At 43.5% G+C, this 24,309-nt stretch overlaps 1 protein-coding gene across 5 annotated transcripts in view; it reads right to left on the bottom strand.

Moving 5' to 3' along the window:
- HIRA (histone cell cycle regulator) overlaps positions 1 to 24,309 on the bottom strand; it is a 105,984-nt gene that overhangs the window by 63,237 nt on the left and 18,438 nt on the right. For 3 of the 5 annotated variants that reach the window (XM_023241668.2, XM_019814902.3, XM_023241669.2), the window contains 4 exons: positions 9,581 to 9,643; positions 7,718 to 7,828; positions 6,388 to 6,478; positions 4,964 to 5,058 (listed from right to left, as the gene is read on the bottom strand). In XM_023241668.2, the coding sequence (XP_023097436.2) occupies positions 4,964 to 5,058; positions 6,388 to 6,478; positions 7,718 to 7,828; positions 9,581 to 9,643 (360 nt within the window). The other 2 variants (XM_023241670.2, XM_019814903.3) reach the window with 2 other exon arrangements.

Raw genomic sequence — 24,309 nt, 5'->3', positions numbered from 1 at the left:
TTTAAATCACTGAAGCTTTGAATGTTTTCTTCCACAACCTTCCTTATAATTCCGAATGCCCTTCAGAGTCACTGCTAAGTTATGCTGTAAATCCACATAAGTGACATAATTTTCTCCCTAAACCCCTGTTTTGGAGTTTCAGTCTTCAGACTATACCACTCCCTCTCCTTCCCATTGCACATCTACATATATCTGACACCCTCCTGCACTTAAAGAGTTATATTTCTGGTCACATGTCATTCCAGAAACTCTCATCATCATCCTTGCTGATTCTAGGATAATCTTTTGTTTTGTTTTGACACAAGGCTCTTGGATCCTTAAAATTCACAGCTTCCTCCAGTGACCTTGGCTTCTACTACCTCAGGCACTCATTCCCAGTCATGCCCAGAGACCCTCCCTGACAGATCACTGCAACTCTTCCCTGGTCTCATTCCAACCCTCCCACACTCCTACCATCAACCCCAGTGCTTCCAGGTCCCTCCCTCTCAACTCCAACAGGGCTTGCAGGTGCTATGGGCCTTCTGCTGTCTCCCTATTCAGATTAGAGTCCACCATAACCCTCTGCTCTTCTCCTGTGTTTTCACATGTGCCTGACAAAACCGAGCCTGGTTCAATCTAGCTATTTCCTCCCCTCCCCATCCCAGTCTTTCTTGAGCATCCTCCAATGAGTCTTCCACCCAACAACACCAAAACGAACAGCAGTAGCCAAGGCCATGGGCAGCCTCCATGCCATCAAGTCCAATGGTCAATATCCTCATCCTTACCTGACCCCCAGGCAACATGTGATGCACTGCTTAATCACTTTTCCTTCAAATGCTCTCTCCACTGTCTTAAACTGGCCTCCTCTCTGACTCAGCCTGTTTCACTTGTTCCTCATCACCCCAAAGCCCAACCTCTACCCTTGGCCTCCAGTCCCACCTACGCTTCTCCCCTGTACTCAACTTTCACATATCAAAATGCCTATGCAGCAGGACACTTACACCCCTGCTAGACAATGCAAACCAAACATGCCCCAAAGCATTTCTAAACATTTCCCCCAGCAAACATTTCTGTCCCACCTACACACTTTCCATCAGGTGATGGCACATGCATTCTTACCACCCTCCAGGCCACAGTCAAGGAAGCCGTCCTGATTCCTTTGCTTATCTCACATACCCTACATCCCACCCACCAGGAACTCTGCCTCTGACTACTGCTCCTTGTGACTTCCACTGCCACAACACAGGTCCACCGTCTCTCACCAAGATTATGTGAGCAGCCTCATCAGTGGTCTCTCTAGTGCCGTCCATAGTCCACGCAGCTGCCACAGGCCTTGCTTCTCTGCTCAAAGCCCTACTGAGCCTTCCCATCTCACTCAGAGAAGAGCCCCTCCTAAAGGCCTAGAAGGCCTGTCCCTGCTTCCCTCCCCTGTTCACTCCTTGTGTCCTAGTTCTCTGAATACACCAAGCACACATCCACACTCCAAGGCTGTTGCCCTGGCTATTCCTTTAGCTTGGTAAGTTCTTTGCATGTGCACACAGTTGTTCCTTAACCTCTACCTGGTCTCCCCTTGCATGTCACCTTCTCAGTGAGGCCTCCTCGAGAACTTCGTCTTATTTTGTTCCCCAGCACTTAACTTCTAGTTTCTGACATGACTAGTTTATTGTCTGTCTCTTTTAAAAGAATGTAAACTCTTTGAGGGTTGAACAGTACTCAGAACATAATGGGTGCTCAATAAATATTTGTTAAAAGAATTTAGGAAAAAATTGCGTCTTTATTTTATTCAGTTTTTCCATTTATCAAGTGGTCATTTTATCTCTCTCAAAAACGGTTTGTAGTTTAAGTCTTACAGACCTCATATATTTCTTGGTAAGATTATTTCTGGGTATTTACAACTTTTGTTCCTGCTGTATAAGAGTTCTCTTTTTATGATTAGATATTCTAATTTGCTATTACTAATGAAAGATGAATAATTAACAATTTTCTTGGGGAGCCTGGATGGCTCAGTTGGTTAAGTGTCTGACTTCGGCTCAGGTCAGGATCTCAGGATTCGTGAGTTCGAGTCCCGTGTCGGGCTCTGTGCTGACAGCTCAGAGACTGGAGCCTGCTTCGGATTCTGTGTCTCCCTCTTTCTCTGCCCCTCCCCTGCTCGTGCTCTGTCTCTCAAAAATAAATAAGCGTTAAAAAAAAATTAAAAAAAGTTTTTTCTTATAGAAGACCAATCCAATGACTTGTTTTTATTAGTCCTAAGTACTTTTCAATGTTTTTTAAGTTCTAACAACTGTGAGTTATAATATTTGCCATTGGTTTGAAAAAGACATAGGACACTTTCAGGTTAAGGAAATAACTTCCTATGGCCATTTTAAAAACATTTTTTAGAAATTGATGCTGAATTATCTGATATTCCTTTCAGAATACCTCCTAAGAAGACTGTCTTTTTAAAAGTAGGCTCCATGCTCAATGTGAGGCTTGAACTCATAACCTTGAGATTAAGAGTCGCATGCTCTACTGACTGAGCCAGCCAGGTTCCCCAACTATCTTTTCTTATTTAACCTCCTAGTATGTTGTTAAGAGTAATAGATTACTTTTACACAAAATTCTTCCAAAGTTACCAAATTCACCTGCATTATGTTTCTTATTTTTCTATCTTTTTTCATATTCATCTATGCTTTGTGTGTGTGTGTGTGTGTGTGTGTGTGTGTGTTCTTTTAAGTTTTAGAAACCCAGAGTTATAGCTTCCTTTGAAGAATAAATATTTCTACATTTTGGAATAATTTTTCTTAAAAGCTTGAAACAATGCATCAACAAGTCAACAAATAATTTAGTATTAGGAGTCATTTCTGATGACTCCAACTTCTTCATTGGTTAACTACTTTAAGAAGTTTCCCTTAACCTTATGGTATCAATTCTGAAAACTTGCATTTCCTAGATTATATTTTTTTGGAATTTTATTTTATTTTTTTAGTTTAAAAAACATTATGCTGTACTCTGATGATTTTTTTCTCTCTAGGTTAAATGTTTTTCTAGACCCTTTACTTTTAATTTCATCTAGGTCTTTTCTTCCTATCCCCCTATTAAGTATGCCAAGTGTATGTTTTTCACATTTTGCTTTTAAAACCCAGTGTTTTCTATTTATTTCTGCTTTCCCACTGATTTTTCTTCTTCCAACAGTTCTGCCCACCGCTGCTATCAGGACCACTGAATAAGCAGTGGGTAACCCTGCTGAAACTGGGCAACCCTACTTGCCTGGTAAAGGAGAGCCCTGGAGAGAAGTCGAGGTTATGGCTCAGCCCAAGTCTCAGGTTAGGAAACCCATCAAAGGTCTCATTGAGGCCTTACCCCACACTTGAACACCTGCATGGACACTTTCTCCAAGTTCCAGAGGAGCCCAACTAGATAGACCTTGCTGTGAGCAACTGTGAATAAGTGACGTTAAGTTACACGTTTTTATGGCTATCAACAATTACACAATGCTACTCTGTCAGTTTTCAAAAATGTAGAATTGGGGCGCCTGGGTGGCACAGTCAGTTAAGCGTCCGACTTCAGCCAGGTCACGATCTCGCGGTCCGTGAGTTTGAGCCCCGCATCAGGCTCTGGGTTGATGGCTCAGAGCCTGGAGCCTGTTTCCGATTCTGTGTCTCCCTCTCTCTCTGCCCCTCCCCCGTTCATGCTCTGTCTCTCTCTGTCCCAAAAATAAATAAACGTTGAAAAAAAAATTAAAAAAAAAATGTAGAATTAATCTATGGTCACCTAGAGGTAAGTCTGTTCACCTTTAACATGTCTGTAGAGTATTTGCAGAGCATATCCTGTCAGCAGATTATAGCTGATGCCTTCCAAACCTCTCACTCTTGTCCCATCTTCTCCCAGGGCTCCAGGCTCAATTCCAATGGGTCTTGTGACATTCTTCCCCATCCCCGCTCCCCAAACTCAGCATATACCACACTGAACTGGTGTCCATCCCTGTAAGCCCACTATCATTATGGCCTGAGAGAGGACACCACTGGCAATGTAGGCACCAGCTAGGAATCTCCTTCGTCCCTCACTTGTTTTGTCTTAAGAATTTCCCAAGTCATTCTCCCTCTCTATCCCAATTATCCCAGGCCTGGTTCAGGCCCTTGCAGTTTTCATCTGAACCACTAAAACAGGCTCTTCTCTATACCTGTCAGAATGATCCCCCTCTTATACCTCAAAGCTTTTAATGGCTCCTGTCTCTTCCACGATAAAGGCCACCTTCATTAACAGGGAGCAAGAACCATCTGTGTCCTGGTCCTTGATACTCAGCCAGCCCCACTCTGTGCTGCTCCCTTGCCTTGTATGTAAAGATCTAGCAGTGGTGAAATGCTGCCAACCCACCATGCACGTCAGGCCTTTCTGGCTTCTGCTGTCACCCTGACTAGGAAAACACTTCAGGCCATTCTTGGGCAAGACCACAGGCTTCTATTCTGAGGTATAGTCCCTCTAGTATCCCTGGCATCTGAGTGTACAGCACATGGCTTATGACAGCTATTGACCGCCCTTCTTCCTCTTCAGTCCAAATCTGTCCCTTTCCATTCCAAATCTATTAAACATTTTGCGAAATTACTCAAGGTCAAGCGAAAAACTTTTCCTTGAGCCCCTTTTTATGTGTGCTCGTTTCTGTGGAATAAATAAAGTGTGCTTACAGACTTAGTGATCCACTGATGAAGGTAGTGATTCAGTTCACCAGGAAAAACAGCAGAACGTGGGGATTCTACATTGAAGATATAAACATATACCCCATGAGGGCAGGAGTGGGGGCACTGAATGCAGCTGGAGGCAGGCAGTGGGGATGGTAACTGCACAGACCTTGAGGGACAGGCTGGGTGTGACCGATGGTGATGGGGAGGGACGGCCCAGACGCAAGGCTGCTTTAAGGACCAAAACAGTCCACGGGGGCCGTGGAGGTGCTGCTGCTGATTTCAGACAGCTGCCAGGGCCGCCCACCCCAACAGGCAGCCCCACTCACCGCCTGAGTGACTCCGGAGGATAGAGACACATCGCCACTGCTCCACGTTGGCAAGCTTACCACTGGAGCCGAACACAGTGCTGGGGCCGATGTACCTGTGTGAAAGAGGAGTCAGAAAGGCACTCCAGGCATGCTCTAGGCACTGCACAGAGATGCTCACTGCAGCACAGCTTATCATGGCAGACAGAACAAAGCAAAACCAGACAATGGCTGGAAAGCATTGAATTGGTGAACAACAGAGGCTGATTAGGTAAGTTATGTTCCATGCACTTTATGAAATACCAAATAGCCATCACAAATCTTGTGGTAAAAGACTATCCACTGCATGGTGAAATGTTCACCATATATAATTAAGTGAAAGAAGCAGGCCACAGGACATCTTATACAATATGCTAGATATCAGTATGTAAAGAAAAAGAATACATGTAACATGGGTATCATCTATGCGTGGAAAATGGTTAAGACACACAAAAAATACCAAAATATTAACTTTGGCTTTCTTCGGGTGGTGGGATGGTGATTTTCTTTTATATATTTTTTTCAGATTTCCAAATTATATACTAAATATGTTATTTATGTTGACTAAAGCAGCAAAACCAACAGTCTTTTTAAAGCCCTCTTGGAAAGCACTCATAGCTCTTGCCATGTGAGCAGTTGGGTGGGTCCCCATGAAGGTGGTGTTAACACCATTGATGCACACAGCCTCTGTTAACATCCTTTGCTCCCACAGAACTCTTATAGACCCACAGAAAAAGTTCACCGAGTGGACCAAAGGAGACAGCATGCCTTTGCTCTCATGGCCATGTCCATGGGGCCACTTTGGCTAGGCAGTGGGCTAGGGTCTGGTTCCCTAGTCTGACTAGCCCCCAGAGTTACCTGGGGAGCTGGTTATGAAACAGAGTCCCAGGACCCACCCTGAGAGACTCAGTCTAGGTTTAAAGAAAATGTTTTCTAGGTGATGGTTAGTTCATTGTGGGTACAGAGCAGGACTTTGAAGGGGTACTCCTTACTATCCCAGGGTGAGGCTGACAGAGAATGAGGTGAATGGCAAAGAGGGTGGGCTCTGGGTCCCCTCCCCCAAATTCCATCAGAGCACCTTGATGTTTACCTATGTTGTATGTTGGAAAATTTCATTTGGAAAACAAAACAAACAAAACCACCAACATCAGCAATGGACAGGATGAGCTCTTCAGGTAGAAACTCTGCAGCCCTGTAAGGGGGTGACTGAGCAGGTCTTCAGGCAGGTAGGTGGCCTCCTGACACCCTGGTCAGGCCCCAGCTACTCCTGGCCTACGTGTCTTCCTGCTACTCAGGAAGTTGGAGCTCTATGGACTTCAGTGCCAGAGTGGGAAAAGGTGACTGTGATTAAGACCAGCCAAGAAGCTTCTAAAAATAAAATGTGAAGAAAGGAAAATGATGCTTACGTAGCCCGTTTCCACACCATAATCAGTTTGTCATCTCCCCCAGAAGCTAAATACATCCCACTGTTTGACCACCGCACACAGTTCACACATGCTGGGAAGAAAAAAAAATAGGGTGATGAAAATCCAATAGTCACGCCCATTTGCTTTATGCAGAGTCTGGCAAGATGCAAAGGGTTTATAAAACCTACTCTGTCTCAACTATTCAAGGCATCCACTGTGGGTAAGCCCCAGAAGAACAATCCAGTTCAAATACTATTCTACTTGTGTTGTAATAACAAATGACCAGGACAGAGTTTGGAGGGCAACACTCTGCACAACCTGAGAAGTGTTAGTGCTGGATCAAACAGTCAATAGGAGAAGGTAAGTTTCCATGAAAATTGATAACTAAATCTCATTATTTCAAAAGGGCTGTCTCATGATGAGATATGTTTCTTAGCAGGGAGAATTCTTAAAATGAGGGCAAGTACTAAAAAGGCTGAGATGCCCTTCCCAAAACTTTCAGGGGAGCAGCCTGTTAGAGCATAAATCTCTGACTTCATCCCATCTGTAGCCCTTTTAAATTTGGATTTTCTAAACTTGTCAGCACTGCAGGTTGACTGGTTCTTCACTTATAAATTAAGACCAGCAGAAATGCCTCCTTGGCCCCTGATGGGTTAGAGCAACTCACAGCTGGGCCTTTGGGAGCCCTGCAATACAAGGGACACTATCCAAGTTGTAGCCCACAAACGGCTTGCCTGTGACTTGTACTCCACGTCGGAGGGCACTGAGAGACAGATGGGAGAGCAAGAACACACAGAGTCAAGGAAGGGAGGACATAACTGTTAATGGAGCATCTCCGGGGAGGCAACTAGGTTGGAAACCAGAGCCAGATACAGTCACCCTGTTGCTCAGAGGCAGGAAACTAAGGTGCTAAATGTAGGAAAGGAAACCACAACACTGTCTGACCAACAAAAGGGTCCTGGCAGAGGGCCTCAGAGTGACACAGTGGCAATCTTGAGACATTTTGGTGAGTTGTCTTTAATACACCCTTCCCCAGAACCCTACTGCTTCCAGGTCGCTGGCCCCAAAGCCCCATGGTATCAGGCAGTAACGACTCATGAGCAGGAAATCACCAGAGGTACCTGCAGACTGTCCAAAGATGGTTCTGTGGGCGGGCCGAGTCTTCTGCCGAATAACTCACCCAGGTGTGCAGCCAACATCTGTGCCTTCAGACAGCAGGCCGAGGGGAGTTACCGCCGCACGGGGCCTTATCTTTCTAATTACAAACACATGTGCTAACCTTGGGCACTCTGCCAACACGCAAAGCCTGCAAAGGGCCACTCTGTAATACCTAAGTGATTGTCCATCTGGCAAAGCATCTTGGGAATATTTTCATCCTTCTCGTCATCCTCCTGGAGGACTGGAGACATATTCCAGATCACAACCTTCCCAGAATCCTGTCCTGGAATGAAGGAGCAAAAATAATTCAATGTGCAATAAGTAGAAATTTGATATTAACTCTGAGACACAGTCCTCATTTAGCTTTCATAAACCATAATGGACTAGATTGGAGGAGACTAAATTTGCATTACTAATATATGGAAAAGATGAAGAAAACAAGTGTTTATGGGGATCAAAACCGATGTGGATTTAGTAGTAGGCTGAGGCCAACCTGACTTTGAAAAGAACTCTGCACTAAAAAATAGAAGGGCACTGAGGTCTGGTCTGGCCTCTAACACAGATCTCTCCAGACTCCCAGAAGGTCCTCATCCAGGCCCAAGACCCAGATTCCTCATCTGTAAGATGAAGAGCTGGAAAAGTTGATGTCCCAGGACCCTTTCAGGACCCAAGGATAGCAGCACATCCCTGTTGGTACTTCGGTCCCTTTCCAGATGTTGCCTGGTTCCATGGCTGAATGAAATGTGCCCTGAACATAGGAAAAAAGGTTCATTACCTTATCTGCCCTTTGCTTTCACCTGCAGATGGGAGATCAACTGAAAGAGGGCATTTACTGTTCTAGTGTTATAAAGTGATACAGTATTCTGCTAAAAAATTTATGTGTGCATCTTGGCAATGATTTTTCTTTCTAAGCTTTCCAATACTGATACCTAATGAAAAGTCTAGCCCCTCATTGAACTAGTTTAGAGGAGTAAAAACCACTAAATGCCTACAAATGGACAGATAAGAATTACCATAAGGCATACCTGAAACTGCCTATTGGCCACTATGTAAAAATATTTCCTAAACAGCTCTTCTTGACCTTACTCTATTGAGAAGGGTGGGAAGGTATGCCTCTTCTTATGGATGAGGAAAAAAACCAGTCCCTCAGCTTAGTCCAGTGGCCGTAGGTGACATCATGGGCACCATCTGGGTGCAGCCCACAGCATGCAGGAAGGAAATCAAGACCTCCCTGCATACCCCTGCAGCAGGAAGTCTATAGACAGCCCACTCTGCAGCACCCAGCCTGAGGACCTGGAACTAACAGAAGCACTCTTATCCAGGGAGTCGCTGGCCAAAGAAAGACACTGCTCTGGGGTGAAGCTACCAGGGACTGGGCTCTGGGAATGCTATTTTATACCACCATATATATATATCTTGGTGTAGTGGCCTGATAAATGACTGTCTTTCTAAGCAGGGCTATTATTGTGACACCGCAACACTGGATGTAGTACACTGACAACACTCTGGACCGTATTTTCAAATGGCATGGGCATTTTACTTGCCTACAGCATACTTGTTCTCTAACTCAGCCAAATTCCTCTGAACCCAGAAAATGGGCCTAATAACTACACGACTACCTACATAGTTCAGTCACCTCCTCCTCCTTTTCAGATGAGCAAGTGTGGCCAGAACAAAGATGAGGAACCAACCTTAGCCTCTGGGACTGGGGCTCTACCCCCGGGACCACCTGCCACTCTCCGTGTTCAATAAGTTGGGGCTTGGGGATGCAAACTGATTTTAATATTAGCCCAATGAATAGGAATTAAAAAGATACACCCACTACCAAAGTATTTATACAGAGCAAGCACACTAGAGCCAAAAAAGAATTTTTATTTAACCTATTCAGATAATAGATTATAATTATACATTTTAAATGGAATCTTATCCATACTGAAAAACAGAAGTGTTCTATTTTCAGCTCAGTGGACAACCAGGAGAAGCAGAGTAAGGTGGCAGGGCTGTGAGTACTCCCTCTGTTACTCTGTGAACGTACCTTGTCCTCCAGTTGCGAACTTGGTCCCGTCAGGGTGAATATCAACTGAAAAAATTGGCTTGCCTAGAAACAAAGAAAAAAACACACACACACAACGTCTACCTTGGCTTGTATTCATTGGACAGTATCAACAGAATCAAAAATTTTGAAATGGTGGTTATCTGAGTAATATCTTTAATCACTGCTCCTAGGAAAAAATAATAGGCTGTTGATAAGTTATCTGTAAGAGTGGAGTGATCTAACAGTTTCAGTTAAAGTATAAACTGCTGGAAGACTCTCCAAGTGACATTAAATAGCTTAGTCTAAAAGTGGCACAAAGCATTCTGTCACTAGAACAACTGAGTCCACAAATCGCCTGGGCACTTGCACAAATGTCCAGCAGACAAGAGCTGGCCACCTTCTGAGGACACACAGTTGTAAAGGCTATGAGCAGGTCACGACAACAGCTGAGTCACAACGGCTATACCTCCAGCCATCTCCCCATCCCATGGATCTGCACTTGGCTGACAGCCTGGACACATAAAGCACCCTGGCCTTTTTGCTTCACTGACAGCTGGGTAGGACCAGTAGCTGACTGCGATCACACGCATCACTTCCCTCATCATGCTTCTGATTCCAAAAGACCTCCTATACATTTGTGCTGCATCAAAGTCCGTGGAAAGTCAGCAATCTCAGCATCTCCTCTGGCTGAACTTCCTCTACAGGATGAGCCCTCATTCAACCAGATGTTCAGTCTGTCTAGGGGGAAGGACTATAGCTACTAGCTCCTAGAGTGCAGGGTGCAGACCCTACCAGGAGCCCATGAAGCTAGGTAGCTAGCTATAGCTTGGTGGACCAGACTGGCAAAGGCATCGTGACAGCTTGAAACCCAGCAGACTAGAAGTATTCCTGGGGCCTGGGGCCTGTGGGCATTTGTCTGGCTCCCTCATCTGCTTTCATGGTAAGAGTGGCATGTCAATTGTTGCCGTGTTCGTTACCACATTCTCAGCTTCTAGCATAGGTCTGGTGAGTGGTGGCTCAGTAACATTTGGTTAGTGACAAATTAGATGCATGATGAATACCAGCAATCACTGATATAGTCAAGGTGCTGTTGCTGAGGAGTATCTTAGTTGAGCATGCTTTGTCTCTGTTACCCAAGAGGAGTTGGCATGGACACCAGAATGAGGGTTACCAGCTCTAGAATCACATGGTGGCAAGTGCAGGCAGGGAGGGGCAGGGCAGAGGCAGGTGGTGGCTGCCTAAGAGCTCAAAATCCTGCTAGGGCTAGTGCCTAAGTGTAGAAAATAAAATATTGGTACTCAAAAAGGCAATGGCCAGCATGGGCCCCAAGAAACAGCCAGCTCACCTTACCTTCTTCTGGATAGCCATACCCCTACAGGCAAATTGAGCCTGAGCTTCCACAAAACAAAGGGAAATGTGCTCTCTTTCTTGTCATGTGGTAGTGGGGAACACAGCTGTGCAAGGCCAGTATCAAGCAGGTGTGCCAAATGCAAGGGACCCATTTTGTCTCAGAGAACAAGGAGAAACCCTAGGAAAGTTGGAAATCACATTACATGTTATTTCGTCTCTTCTACTTACTGAAATCCAAGACAACACAGCCTGCTACAAGCCCCTGACATCATACTGGCAGCTCCAGTCTGGTCCCTGAGACCCTCGCTCACCTCCAGGTACATACTCAAGAGTCGGAGCTCTACAGTGAAAGGTGAAACTTAGCCAAGTGGCTACCGATCGCCTTCCTAGAATACATGCATACTCAAAGCTGTCCCAAACATATAGGAAATTCAGCCCTGGTCTGATCTGAGCTTTTACTCCAAGGGTTCCCAAGACAAGCCCCAACACAGCTCGGTACTCTTATAGCTTTGAAGGAGCCAGAACCAGCAGTGGAGCACACTCCGGGGGCATGAGGAGAGAGAGTTATTGCAAGTTGTTCTTCCATAGTCTAGATGGCAGACCCTAATTAGTCCCATCTTCATCTTCAAAAGAAGAATCCAGAAAACAATATACAGTAGGTAAAAGAAGGCAGGTGCTGAGAACACAGGTGAGAAGGACTGGGAATGCTCAAACTGGTACCCCTGTGCCTGTGCACTCACAACTACACTGGCACACCACACCCTTCCTGGGTCAGGTGGCTGCCAGGTGTGCTAAGCCAGAGAGCCTGAAATGCTGCTGCTGAGAATGTGCCACACTTTTCCACAGGCTGAGGACCTGGGAAGGAAGCAGTAGCAAGAAGGTGGATTTCTTGCCCATCTGGGCCATGACAAATGCCTGATAGGGAAGCCTCAAGAAACAAGAAAGGACAGTAGGGGCTCTGGGCCCAGGCTGTGCAGACCACGGCACTTACTGCTGAGACTAAGTGAGGTTCAGAGTCCTGCCAGACACCAGAGGAAGGCAACGATTAGTACCACTAAGAGCCTCGTGAAATTCAGAAGAGCAGATGTCTCCCAGTATGGTGAGGACAGTGGCGAGGAGTGTCAACCCCCTTAGCACCACCATCTCTACTCAGGAACCTCCCAGGAAGCTGCAATGGGCCAGTCCTTGGAGGTACCAGCCAGCTACTCCTTCCAGGAGAGGCAGAGTCACACTGGGGTAAGCCCTGTGGACCTCTTCTTCCCAGTCCATGACATGCTCTAATGAGCATCTGATGTGCCACTCAAGCCCTGCAGGCAGCACAGCCCAGGATATTCTCTAAGTTTCACAGTGTCCTCTGAAGTAGATAGTTCTGACATCCTCATTTGACAGAGGGGGAAACTGAGGCACACAAGTTAGGAAAGTTGCCCAAGGCCACACAAGCTGCTTTTTCCAGAGCCTGAGATTCAAGTATGGAAATGTACTTCTCCAGGGGAAGCTAGGAGGGGATACTCCTGGAGATGCTGGAGGGCTAGGATGACACTGCCTGCAGGGAAGTGATTTAAAGCCTATAGATGAAAGGTGAAGTAGAGAGACAGAGCACCAGTGAGAGCTATGCATATGTGCACAACTAGTCCTGATGACCTGGGCTTGGCCTTGGACTTGCTATACTGAGCACTGATCACCCCAGACACCTCAGTCCCACAGGCCGGGGGAGGCAGCTATCTGATTAGGCTCCACTGAACCACATTTCCCCAGGACTCCTGCCCTTGTGTGTTTTCCTCTCCTTGAATTTGGGCTGGCTCTCTGACCTGTTTTAACAGAATGTGACTGAAGTGATGCTGTTCTAGTTCTGAGCTTAAGCCTCAAACAGGTCCAGTTCAACTCTTGACTTCTGGAGAAGCTGCCATGTGAGAAGTTAAAGTACCCTGAGACCACCATGTAGAGACCTCCAAGCTGGCCACATAAAAAGGGTCAAAGAACCCAGACAAGAGTGAGAATCAAGGCCCTGGCACAGGACCCAGACTGACCTGTTCTGGCCCCAAGCTGCTCTAGCCACCCCAGCAGATTCTATGCAGAACTAAGTTGAGCTGTCCCTGCTGGGCCTGGCCAGGTTTCACAATCACAAATAAATAATAAAACAGCTATTGTTTTAAGCCAGCAGGTTTTGGGGGTAGTTTTTTATACAAGAGACTACTCAAAATGCTAATTCATTCACTTTTCTGCCTAAGGTAACTGGATCTGCATACTTGTCATTTTCACCAAAAAAGTTCGAGCTGACTCAGCGACAGTCTTGAGAAGGCCATCAGGGAGGAGTGTCCACCTGACTACAGGAGTGCTTTTCAGTTCCTTAAGTATATGAGACATTGTATGTCCCCTCAAGAAGTACATCAAAATCACTTAAGTGCAAGCCAAAGACAAGCCTGACTCCCCAAGAACACTCAGAGTAGAGGCTACCTTAGCAGAGGGGCTCTGTTGCACAGGTACTCGTCATAGCACGAGTCTTGACCACTAACCCACTCATAGCATCAATAGGATGTTTTCTCATCCATCCACCTTGGTGGTTGTCTGCTATGAGCCTGCTACTGGACTAAGTCGAGGGAAAGTAAAGCTGTGAATGGCTCAGCTCTGCACTCAGGAAGCTCCTAGTGATGGATGTCTGCACAGGTGGAATGCTACCTAAGCTTGGCCTTCCTACAGAAATCACAATTGAAGTGAGTCCCAAAGGTTGAGGAGAAGTCAGCCAGAAGAGGAGGGAAGGGAATGTCAGGCAGAGGGGATATGGCATGAAATGCAGAATAAGCCTGACAAGCTGCTGCAGAGTGTGGGGAGAAAGGAGGCTTGGGAGAGGGGCAGGGCCCAGCAAGGCACCACTGTGGAAAGCAGACCATCTTCTATAGCTATCTCTGAAGCAAAGGAATGCCACGATCAGATTCACATTTCAGCTCCACAAAGCTGTATGGAATGGGCTTTTGTTAAGACTGGAGGGAACTGTTAAGCTGGAGGGGGCCTTAAGGCTCCAAGGGAAGACAGAACTGAGGGCTGGAAATAGGCCTGGGTTAGAGCAATGAATGCACCTTGGTGGAATTCTCAGCCCTATTGCTCATAAGTTATTTAATCAGAACAATGGGGAAGACACAGTCACCCTTACAAGCACCTTCTGAGAGAGATTAAGAGGCCATGTCACATTGCTTTGAAGACGTCACATTTCACACGTGAACATTTGTGAGATCAAGATGTGCTTTGGTGAAAGGTGTGACTGAGGTAATGGGCACCATGTTTGCTTTTGTAGAGATGTGCCACAAAGCAGAAGAAATACGGTAGTGCACCTACACAAGGCCACGAACATAGTGCTGGCTCCCTACCTCCTTTTAGCACTAGATTCTTCAGTCCAAGAAAAACAGTGGTTCACATTCCCTCAGTAGAAACAGACCTCCTTTTTTCTAAAGGGCTTTGAGGTACAGCTGAGGAAAAGGATCTATGGCCTGACTAGTTAGAAAACCCTTACTGTGGCATAGCACAATGATAAAGATGAATTCCCAACTGCCTCCTGCATTCCATCTTTCTTTGTACTGTGACAGAGACAAAAGAGAAAGTAATCCATTCCCTGGATCCTAGAGCTGCCAAGCAATGTCACATCCTCTGAATGACAACGGCCAGCATCCTCTCCCTGCACACCCACTAAAGTCCATTCTCCTTGGGGCTCTGCTTCCAGGTCCCCCCTCCTGGACACCTTCTTGCACCCCTCCTCAGACCACATACAATACCCCGTTGTCACTCTCTCCACGGAGCCATGACAGTTGGCCCCTGTCCCCTGCCTGGGGTTGCTGATCTGACGACTGCAGCACAGTCTGCATATAGCAGGAATATTATTCTGCATATAGCAGGAATAAAGAGTCAATCTCAGAAGCTGGATTCTGACCAGGTGTGGTAAGGTAGAATCCTCCTCCCTTGCAACAGAGGAAAAGATTCCTGGAGGAGCCCACATGTGGAACTTAAAGTCCAAACAAAGAGCAATGGCCAGAGAGCAGCAGGAAGGGCCCAAATGAGAGTAGCCGGCCCTCTCAGTGGCCTTCAGACCTTTGGTTTGGGCTCCTGTCTTCAAGCCTTTAAGCTCTGACAGCTCACGAGGCAGATCCAATGATACATCTGTGATGTGAGCATGCCCTGCTGAAATGGAAGCTTGGGGGAATTTGAGGTTTTCACCCAATACACATTGTTCCTGGAATCACTTCTCTCCTGTATAGTCCATTAATACCTGGTTTTAACAAATTTTGGTAAATCTGTAACTAAAAATGAAACATGGGGAAATGTTTGAAACATTTATTAAGTGAAAAAAGTTACAAAACAATTTTAAAATATAAGATGGGTGCAAAGGACATGATCTACTATATAGAAAACCTTGAAGATTCCACAGAATAGATGAATTTAGTAAAACTGAATGACACAAAATCAACAAACTTAGTTGCATTTCTATACATTTAACAGTGAAAAACACAAAACAGAACCAAGAAAACAATTCCATTTAAAACAGAATAAAAAAATACTTAGAAATCAACATAACCAAGGGGGCCAAAGAGCTGTACAGTGAAAACTAGAAAACAGCGCTGAAAGAAATTAAAGACAGAAATAAATGGAAAGACATATTGTGTTCATGAACTGAAAGACTTAATTCCGTTAAGATGTCAACAATACCCAAAATTCTACAGATTTAATTCAATCCCTAACAGAACTGCAAGGACAGGGGTGTCTGGCTGGCTCAGTTGGTCGAGTGTGCAACTCTTGATCTTGGGGTTATGAGTTTTAGCCCTGCATTTACTTGAAAAAAAAAATGCACACACACACACACACACACACACACACACACACACACACAAAACAAAAAACAAAAAACAAAAAACTGCAATGACATTTTTGGAGAAATAGAAAAACCCATCCTATAATTCTTATGGAATGTCATGGGACACCAAATAGCCAAAAGAATCTTGGAAAAGAACAAAGCTGGAGTCTTAATGCTTCCTGATCTCAAAAGTGACTACAAAGCTACAGTAATCAAAACAGTGTGTTACTGGCATGAAGACAGATAAATAGACCAGTGTGGCAGAATAGACAGCCTAGAAATAAACACTTGCATATGTGGTCAAGTGATTTTCCACAAGGGTGCCAAGACCAGTCAATGGGAAAGGGACAGTTTTATCAACAAATGGTGCTGGAAAAAATGAACATCTGCCTGCAAAAGAATGAAGCTGGAACCTTACACCATATACAGAAATTAACTCAAAATGGGTCAAGGACTCAAATATAAAACCTAACACTATAAGACTTTTAGAAGAAAACATGGGGGAAAGCTTCATGACACTAGATATGGCAATGTTTTCTTAGACATGATATCAAAGACAAAGGAATTAAGAGGAAAAAAAAAAGACAAACTGGACTTCTTGAAAATTAAAACCTTTTTGCCCACCAAAGGATACTATCAACAGAATAAAAAGGCAACCCACAAAATGGGAGAAAATATTTGTAAACCACATAATCTGATGAGGGATTAAATGTCCAGAAATATAGAGAAAGCTCAATGACAGAAAACAGAAAAACCCATTCAAAAATGGGCAAAGGACTTGAACAGATATTTCTCCAAAGATGATGTACAAATGGCCAATAAGCATATAAAAAGATGCTCAATATCATTTGCTACCACAAAAATGCAAATCAAAACCAGAATGAGATTATCACATCTATTAGGTTGACTACTATTAACAAGAGACAGAGAAAGTAACAAGTGCTGGTGGAGATGTGTAGAAATTGGAATCCTGTGCATTGCTGGTGGGAGTGTAAAATGGGACATCTGCTTTTAAGACAGTATGGACATTCCTTAAAAAATTAAAAATAGGATTACCCATGATCCAGCAATTCTACTTCTGGGTATTTATCCAAAAGAATTGAAAGCACGGTCTTGAGGAGATACTGTACACCCATGTTCATAATAGCAATATTCACAATAGCTAAGAAGTAGAAGCAGTGTAAGTGTCCAGTGATGGGTGAATGGATAAGCAAACTGTGGTGCATATATACAATGGAATATTATTCAGCCTTAAGAGATTCTAACGCATTCTACAAAGTGGATGAACCTTGCAAATATTATGGTAATTAACATAAGCTAGTCACAGAAACACAAATAATGTATGATGCCCCTTATATGAGGTCTCTAAAGCAGTCAAATTTATAAAGACAGAAAGATGGTTGCCAGGGGCTGGGGGACAGAGAATGGGGAGTTGTTGCTTAATGGGTATATAGTTTTAGTTTGGCAAGATGAAAAAGTTCTGGAGCTTGGTTACTCAATACTGTGAACACACATAACAGTACTGAATTACACACTTGAAAGATGGTTAAGATGGTAAATTTGGTTATGTGTATTTTACCACAACTTAGAAAAATGCTAATTAAAACCAAACCAAACCAAATCAATCTATGTATCTATATATTTGTATAACTTTACCCATCTACCTACCTACCTGTCTGTAATGTACAGGGGCATGGGAGGGTTATAACAAGTATTAATTAGAACTGCTCAGTATTGAGGGAGGGACCAACATGGCAGAGAAGTAGGGGGATCCAAACTTCCCACGTCTCTCAAAGAAGGGTTGAAGCCAAAGGACTTTGAACCCCAAGAGGCTGGGAGGAAAAGAGACTGAGTCGCTACCAGGGATACACCAGGACAACCTGACGGGCCATAGGGCTACTCCAAGGAACAAATCAAAGCACACCTGGTGGAGGGTCCAAAACACCACTACAAGTAGGGAAATAAAATAACCAAAGTCACAACAACAGAGAGCAAGTAACTCTCCAAAAAACACCTTCTGAAGGGCGAGGCCCTGGACAGTGTATGACCCCCCCTTTAATATAGCAGTGCTCGCAGGGGTAGAGCACATAACAAGCTTTTAAAACACGTAAGGGACAGAAAACTAGCCAAAATGACAAAATGGAAGAATTCTCCTCAAAAGAAATTCCAGGAAGAAATGACAGCTAATGAACTGATCAAAACAGATACAAGCAATATAACTGAACAAGAATTTAGAATAATGGTCATAAGATTAATTGCTGGACTTGAAAAAAGCATAGAACACAGCAGAGAATCTATTGCTGCAGAGATCAAGGAACTAAAAAATGGTAATGATGAAATAAAAAATGCTATAAATGAGGTGCAAAATAAAATGGAGGTGGCCACAACATGGACTGAAGAGGCAGAGGGGAGAATAAGTGAATTAGAAGATAAAATTATGGAAAAAGAGGAAGCCGAAAAAAAGAGAGACAGGGACGCCTGGGTGGCTCAGTCGGCTGGGCAACCAACTTCACTCAGGTCATGATCTCACACATTGTGAGTTCGAGCCCCGCATCGGGCTCTGTGCTGACAGCTCAGAGCCTGGAGCCTGCTTCAGATTCTGTGTCTCCCTCTCTCTCTGCCCCTCCCCCACTCACGTTCTATCTCTCTCCTTCAAGAGTAAATAAACATTTAAAAAAAAAAAAGAGAGGGGTGCCTGGATGGCTCAGTCGGTTGGGTGACCGACTTCGGCTCAGGTCATGATCAAACGGTTCATGAGTTCGAGCCCGTGTCGGGCTCTGTGCTGACAGCTCAGAGCCTGGAGCCTGCTTCAGATTCTGTGTCTCCCTCTCTCTCTGCCCCTCCCCCGCTCATCCTCTGTCTCTCTCGGTCTCAGAAATAAGTAAACATAAAAATTAAAATAAAAAAAGAGAGAGAGACAAAAACAATCCTGGATCACAAGGGGAGAATTAGAGAACTGACTCAATCAAACAGAACAATATCCGTATCATAGGAATTCCAGGAGAAGGAGAGAGAGAGAGAAAGGGGCTGAAGGTGTACTTTAACAAATCACAGCTGAGAACTTCCCCAATTTGGGGAAGGAAACAAATACTGAAATCCAAGAGGCACAGAGAGCTCCTCTCAGACGTAACTTGAATCGATCTTCTGCACAACATATCAGAGTGAAACTGGCAAAATACAAGGATAAAGAGAGAATTCTGAAAGCAGTTAGGGATAAATGGGGCTTACCATACAAAGGTAGACACATAAGGGTAGTAGCAGACCTATCTACTGAAACTTGGCAGGCCAGAAAAGAATGACAGGAAATCTTCAATGTGATGAACAAGAAAAATATGCAGCCAAGAATCCTTTATTCAGCAAGCCTATCATTCAGAATAGAAGGAGAGATAAAGGTTTTCCCAAACAAAAACTGAAGGAATTCATCACCACTAAACCAGCCCTACAAGAGATCCTGAGGGGGACTCTGTGAGTGAAATGTTGCAAGGACCACAAATACCAGAGACATCAGTACAAGCATGAAACCTACAGATAACACAATGACTCTAAACCCCTATCTTTCAATAATAACACTTAATGTAAATGGACTAAATGCTCCAATCAAAAGACACAGTGTATCAGAATGGACAAAAAAAAAAAAAAACAAGACCCATCTATTTGCTGTCTATAAGATACCATTTTAGACCCGAGGACACCTTCAGATTCAAAGTAAGGGGATGCAGAACTATTTATCATGCTACTGGAAGCCAAAACAAAGCTGGAGTAGCCATACTTATATCAGACAAACTAGACTTTAAATTAAAGGCTGTAACAAGAGATGAAGAAGGGCATTACATAATAATTACGAGGTCTATCCATCAGGAAGAGCTAACAATTATAAATGTCTATGCACCAAATTCGGAAGCACCCAAATATATAAAAGAATTAATCACAAACATAAGCAATCTTATTGTTAAGAATGTGGTAATTGCAGGGGACTTTAATACTCCACTTACAACAATGGACGGATCATCTAGACAGAAAATCAATAAAGAAACAATGGCCCTGAATGATACACTGGACCAGATGGACTTGACAGATATATTTAGAACTTTTCATCCTAAAGCAGCAAGAATATACTTTCTTCTCGAGTGCACCTGGAACATTCTCCAAGATATATCACATACTGTGCCACAAAACAGCCCTCAATAAATAGACAAGAATTGAGATCATACTATGCACACTTTCAGATCACACTGCTATGAAACTTGAAATCAACCACAGGAAAAGGTTTGGAAAACCTCCAAATGCATGGAGGTTAAAGAACATCCTACTAAAGAACGAATGGGCCAATCAGGCAATCAAAGAAGAAATTAAAAAATATATGGAAACAAATGAAAATGAAAATACAACAATCCAAACCCTTTGGGATGCAGCAAAGGCAGTCCTAGGAGGAAAATACATTGCAATCTAGGCCTATCTCAAGAAACGAGAAAAACCCCAAATACAAAATCTAACAGCACACCTAAAGGAACAAGAAGAAGAACAGCAAAGAAACCCCAAACCCAGCAGAAGAAGAGAAATAATAAAGATCAGAGCAGAAATGAATATAGAATCCAAAAAAAAAAAACAACAAAAAAAAACCAGATCAACGAAACTAAGAGTTCGGGTTTTTTTGAAAAAACAAACAAAACTGATAAACCTCTAGCCAGGCTTCTCAAAAAGAGAGAGGACCCAAACAGATAAAATCACGAATGAAAATGGATTTATTACAACCAATCCCTCAGAAATACAAGCAATTATCAGGGAATGCTATGAAAAATTATATGCCAACAAACTGGACAACCTGGAAGAAATGGACAAATTCCTAAACACCCACACATTACCAAAACTCAAACAGGAAGAAATAGAAAATTTGAACACACCCATAACTAGTGAAGAAAATAAATCAGTTATCAAAAATCTCCCAACAAATAAGAGTCCTGGACCAAATGGCTTTCCTGGGGAATAGAACTGCTCAGTGTCTACTATGGTAGTGGATACATGAACCCACATAGGTGAAAAACTGTATAGAACTAATGTGCCCCCCGCCCCCTGCTCCCAATGAATACAAATACAAGTAGAAAAGTCTGAATAAGAGATGGATTGTGTCAATATCAATGTCAATGTGATATTATACTGTTGTTTTACAAAATGTTACCAGTGGGAGAAACTGGGCAAAGTGTACAAAGAATCTCCTAGTATTATTTCATTTGTGTGAGAATCTACAACTATCTCAATAATAAATAAATACACACATATATATGGTCTGTTTTTAAATATGTGCGTGTATGTATGTAGTAATATAAAAGTAAAAGGAAAATATCAAAACATAAGTGGTTATAAATAAAACTGATTCCTTCTGCAGGTGATAATACACACTTTTACATCTACAACCAAATATCTCTCTGCACCTAAGCGCTCTAATGTGCAGCTAGCTCCTCTATCCAGCTGTCTACAGACATCTCATCTTCATCTTCTCTACAACAGAACTCCTGATCTTCCGGCTCAAACCTACTCTACCTGTCATCTACCCACTGGCTAAGACTATGCCTGGGACAGGGGAACCAACAGGCCCAGCACAACGGCCCCACCAGCCCCACGACTTTTCTGGCCTCATCTTTTGCCTCCTCACCAGTCACTGGCCCAGAGCCAAGGCCTCCCCTCTGTTGCTAGACTGTGAAGGTGCGCTTCCACTCAGCACCCTGCACTGGTTCCTTCCTCAGCTGGAAGCTCTTTTCCCAGACACACACACAATCCTTTCTCACCTTTTTTTAGTCTTTGCTCACTGTTGCCCTCTCACTGAGTCCTGCTCTAACCACCCTAGTTGAAAGTATTACTCCTCAACTTGGCACAACCACTCCCAATTCTCATCTATTTTTTTTTCTTAACAACTTTTTATATACTGTATAATTTCCTTTATTGCATGTTTGTCCACCCCAACCACCAGAATGTAAACTCCAAGAGGTCAGCAATTTTTGTCTGTTTCAGTCACAGAGTCACCATGGTACCTAGAGCTGTAGCTTGGCACACAGTAGGCACTCAATAAATACTTGTTAATGGCTGGAGAAAGCCTACAGCAGAGGCCCAAAATTCAAAAAACACTTTCAGTATCACTAGCATCCCAATCGTGAAAAGCAGGCTCCTCATCTCCTGAAGTGGGGACTCAGATGTCACCAAACACCTGCAAGTGGAAGTACAGTCTTGGCTGGCTCACAAAGCCATCTGCTGCTGTTACCTCTACTGCTTTCAACCACAAAAACTTCTCCTCCAGTCTCCTTAAGTAAGCACTACCACAATGACATCTCATAGGTATCAGGTGGCTGAGAGATTCAAAACAGCACAGGAAGGAAGCTGTAGAAATCATGTAACCGTGTGTGTGTGTGTGTGTGTGTGTGTGTGTGTGTGTGTGTGTATTTGCCACAAACTAAAGAAGAAAGTGACAGGTATATCATTGACTTCTCCAGTACTGTTTGCCAATACATAATCAAGGAAGCTTTGGTAACAGTCATTATCTATTTCTTCATACTCTTTTCTCCTCTATTTTTGCAGAATAGATAAATTCCTTAAAAGTTATCTGCAAATGGATTTCTTTAAACATAATAATCTCTTCTATACAGTTCCATTAGAAAATTAAAAGCAATTAAAAACAATGTTCCCACAGGAAGGAAAACGTAGCTTTAACGATTAAGAAAATAACACTACAGTTGATAATACTGTATCCCATACTTGAAAGATTTACTATCTTAAAAGTTCTCTTTGCAAGACAAAAATTCTGTAATTACGTATGGTGATGGATGTTAACTAGACTTATTATGGTTATCATTTTGCTATATATACAAACATGGAATCATTACATTGTACACCTGAAACATTAACGCCATGTTAATTATATCTTCATTTAAAAGAAAGTAAAATATAAATAACAAACCTACAATAATATTTAAGTAGAAAATGCAGAGCAACATTTTAATTACTCCAGTTATATGTGCAATGCAAGATCTGAAGGGAGGCTACACAATAAAAATACTGAATTTGCTATGGTATCAGGGATTTAGCTAAGATTTTAAAGAATGCAGACATTTTTGCAATGTGTTATGTACACTAAATAAAACGTGTGTGTTTTTTTAAAAAGCACCAAGCCACCCAGTTATTTTTTTCCAAATAGTCTCAAAGACCATTTAAAAAGCTTTAGCAATATGTTTGTTTTCCTTTTTGCATTTTCTATTTTTTCCTAAACGGAACAGATATTACTGTGATAAAAAAAATAATTTTACAAATTAAAAATACCCAATCACAAAATGCTTCATTATCTAGAAACACGTATACACCATAAGATTTATCCTAGTATAATTATATATGGCAACTAGCCAAAATATTGTCCTATTCCTTAACAACAGCTCTAGAATGGAACTCTATAGTGTTTTCAAAAGGGAGAAGATAAAGAAGCTACTTAAATGGGCACCTGGGGAAGGCCCTGTGTGGTGGCCTCATTTGGTCTACCTCCTCTAATTGAATCCTGGCTCTTCCTCTCTGTTTGCCTTGTTCACAGTCTTACTGATCTCACTGGACAGCAACCCTGCCCTTCACCTGGGAGTCATTCCATTTCACATCCCACATTGTGCCCTGGTGACTATCTTCACAATATATCTGTAACTCAAACTTTCTAGGGAGGTGCAAATGTTCCGTATCTTGAGTTGGGAATGAGTTAGAGAGTGTATTTATTTGCCGAAATTCATCCAATTGTCTGTATACGAACTGTCTGTACATTTCACTATAATTTTATAAAATAATGTATGTAAGTTATACCAAAAAACATATATACTCATATAGAATCCAGCTGTTTCTCACCAGCACTATTGCCTCCATCATCACTCCTTTATCATGACCCTGGTCCAAACCACAGTCATCTCTTGCCTGGATCATTGCAACTGCCTTTTAATGGGTCTCTCAGCTTCCTCCCTTGCCCCAATACCCATCCTAGTCCCCGTGCAGCAATAGGGGGGATTTCTAAGACCCAAGTCAGACCATGTTACTCCTCTGCTCACAAGGCACTGTGAACTGAGGCCTAGCAGCCACCAGGCCCTCCCAGTCAGCCCATTGCTCTCTCCGGCCTCATTCCTTGGTGCTCTTGTCCATGTGCAGCTCCAATCACAAGACATCCATACTATTCCTCAAACCTGCCAGGCAAGTACTCTCTGCCTGTAATGCTCGTCCCTCAGAGGAGCCTTCCTCACCTCCAACGGGCCTGTCACAGATGTAGTGGTACCTGGCTAGGCCCCCTCCCTCCAGGAATGAAGCACCTGCCCCCAGCTATGGGAATGTTGGCAGCCTGTGAAAGCTCCCAGCTCAGACCTTCTCCATAGGGGACCTGACCTCAGTGGAAGAACTGCTTTGACCAAGGTCAGGTCCCCTCCTCAAGACAGCCTGTGCCCAATGACTGTGGACATGGAAATGGAAAGACCTGGCCCTTCACCTCAATTCAGGACAATTCACAAGGACTAGCTGCAGAGCTAACAAGGTCAGC

The sequence above is a fragment of the Felis catus genome, chromosome D3, assembly GCF_018350175.1.
Source record: "Felis catus isolate Fca126 chromosome D3, F.catus_Fca126_mat1.0, whole genome shotgun sequence".
In the NCBI taxonomy this organism is placed as follows: Eukaryota; Metazoa; Chordata; class Mammalia; order Carnivora; family Felidae; genus Felis; species Felis catus.
This window is presented reverse-complemented; position numbering and strand designations above follow the sequence as displayed.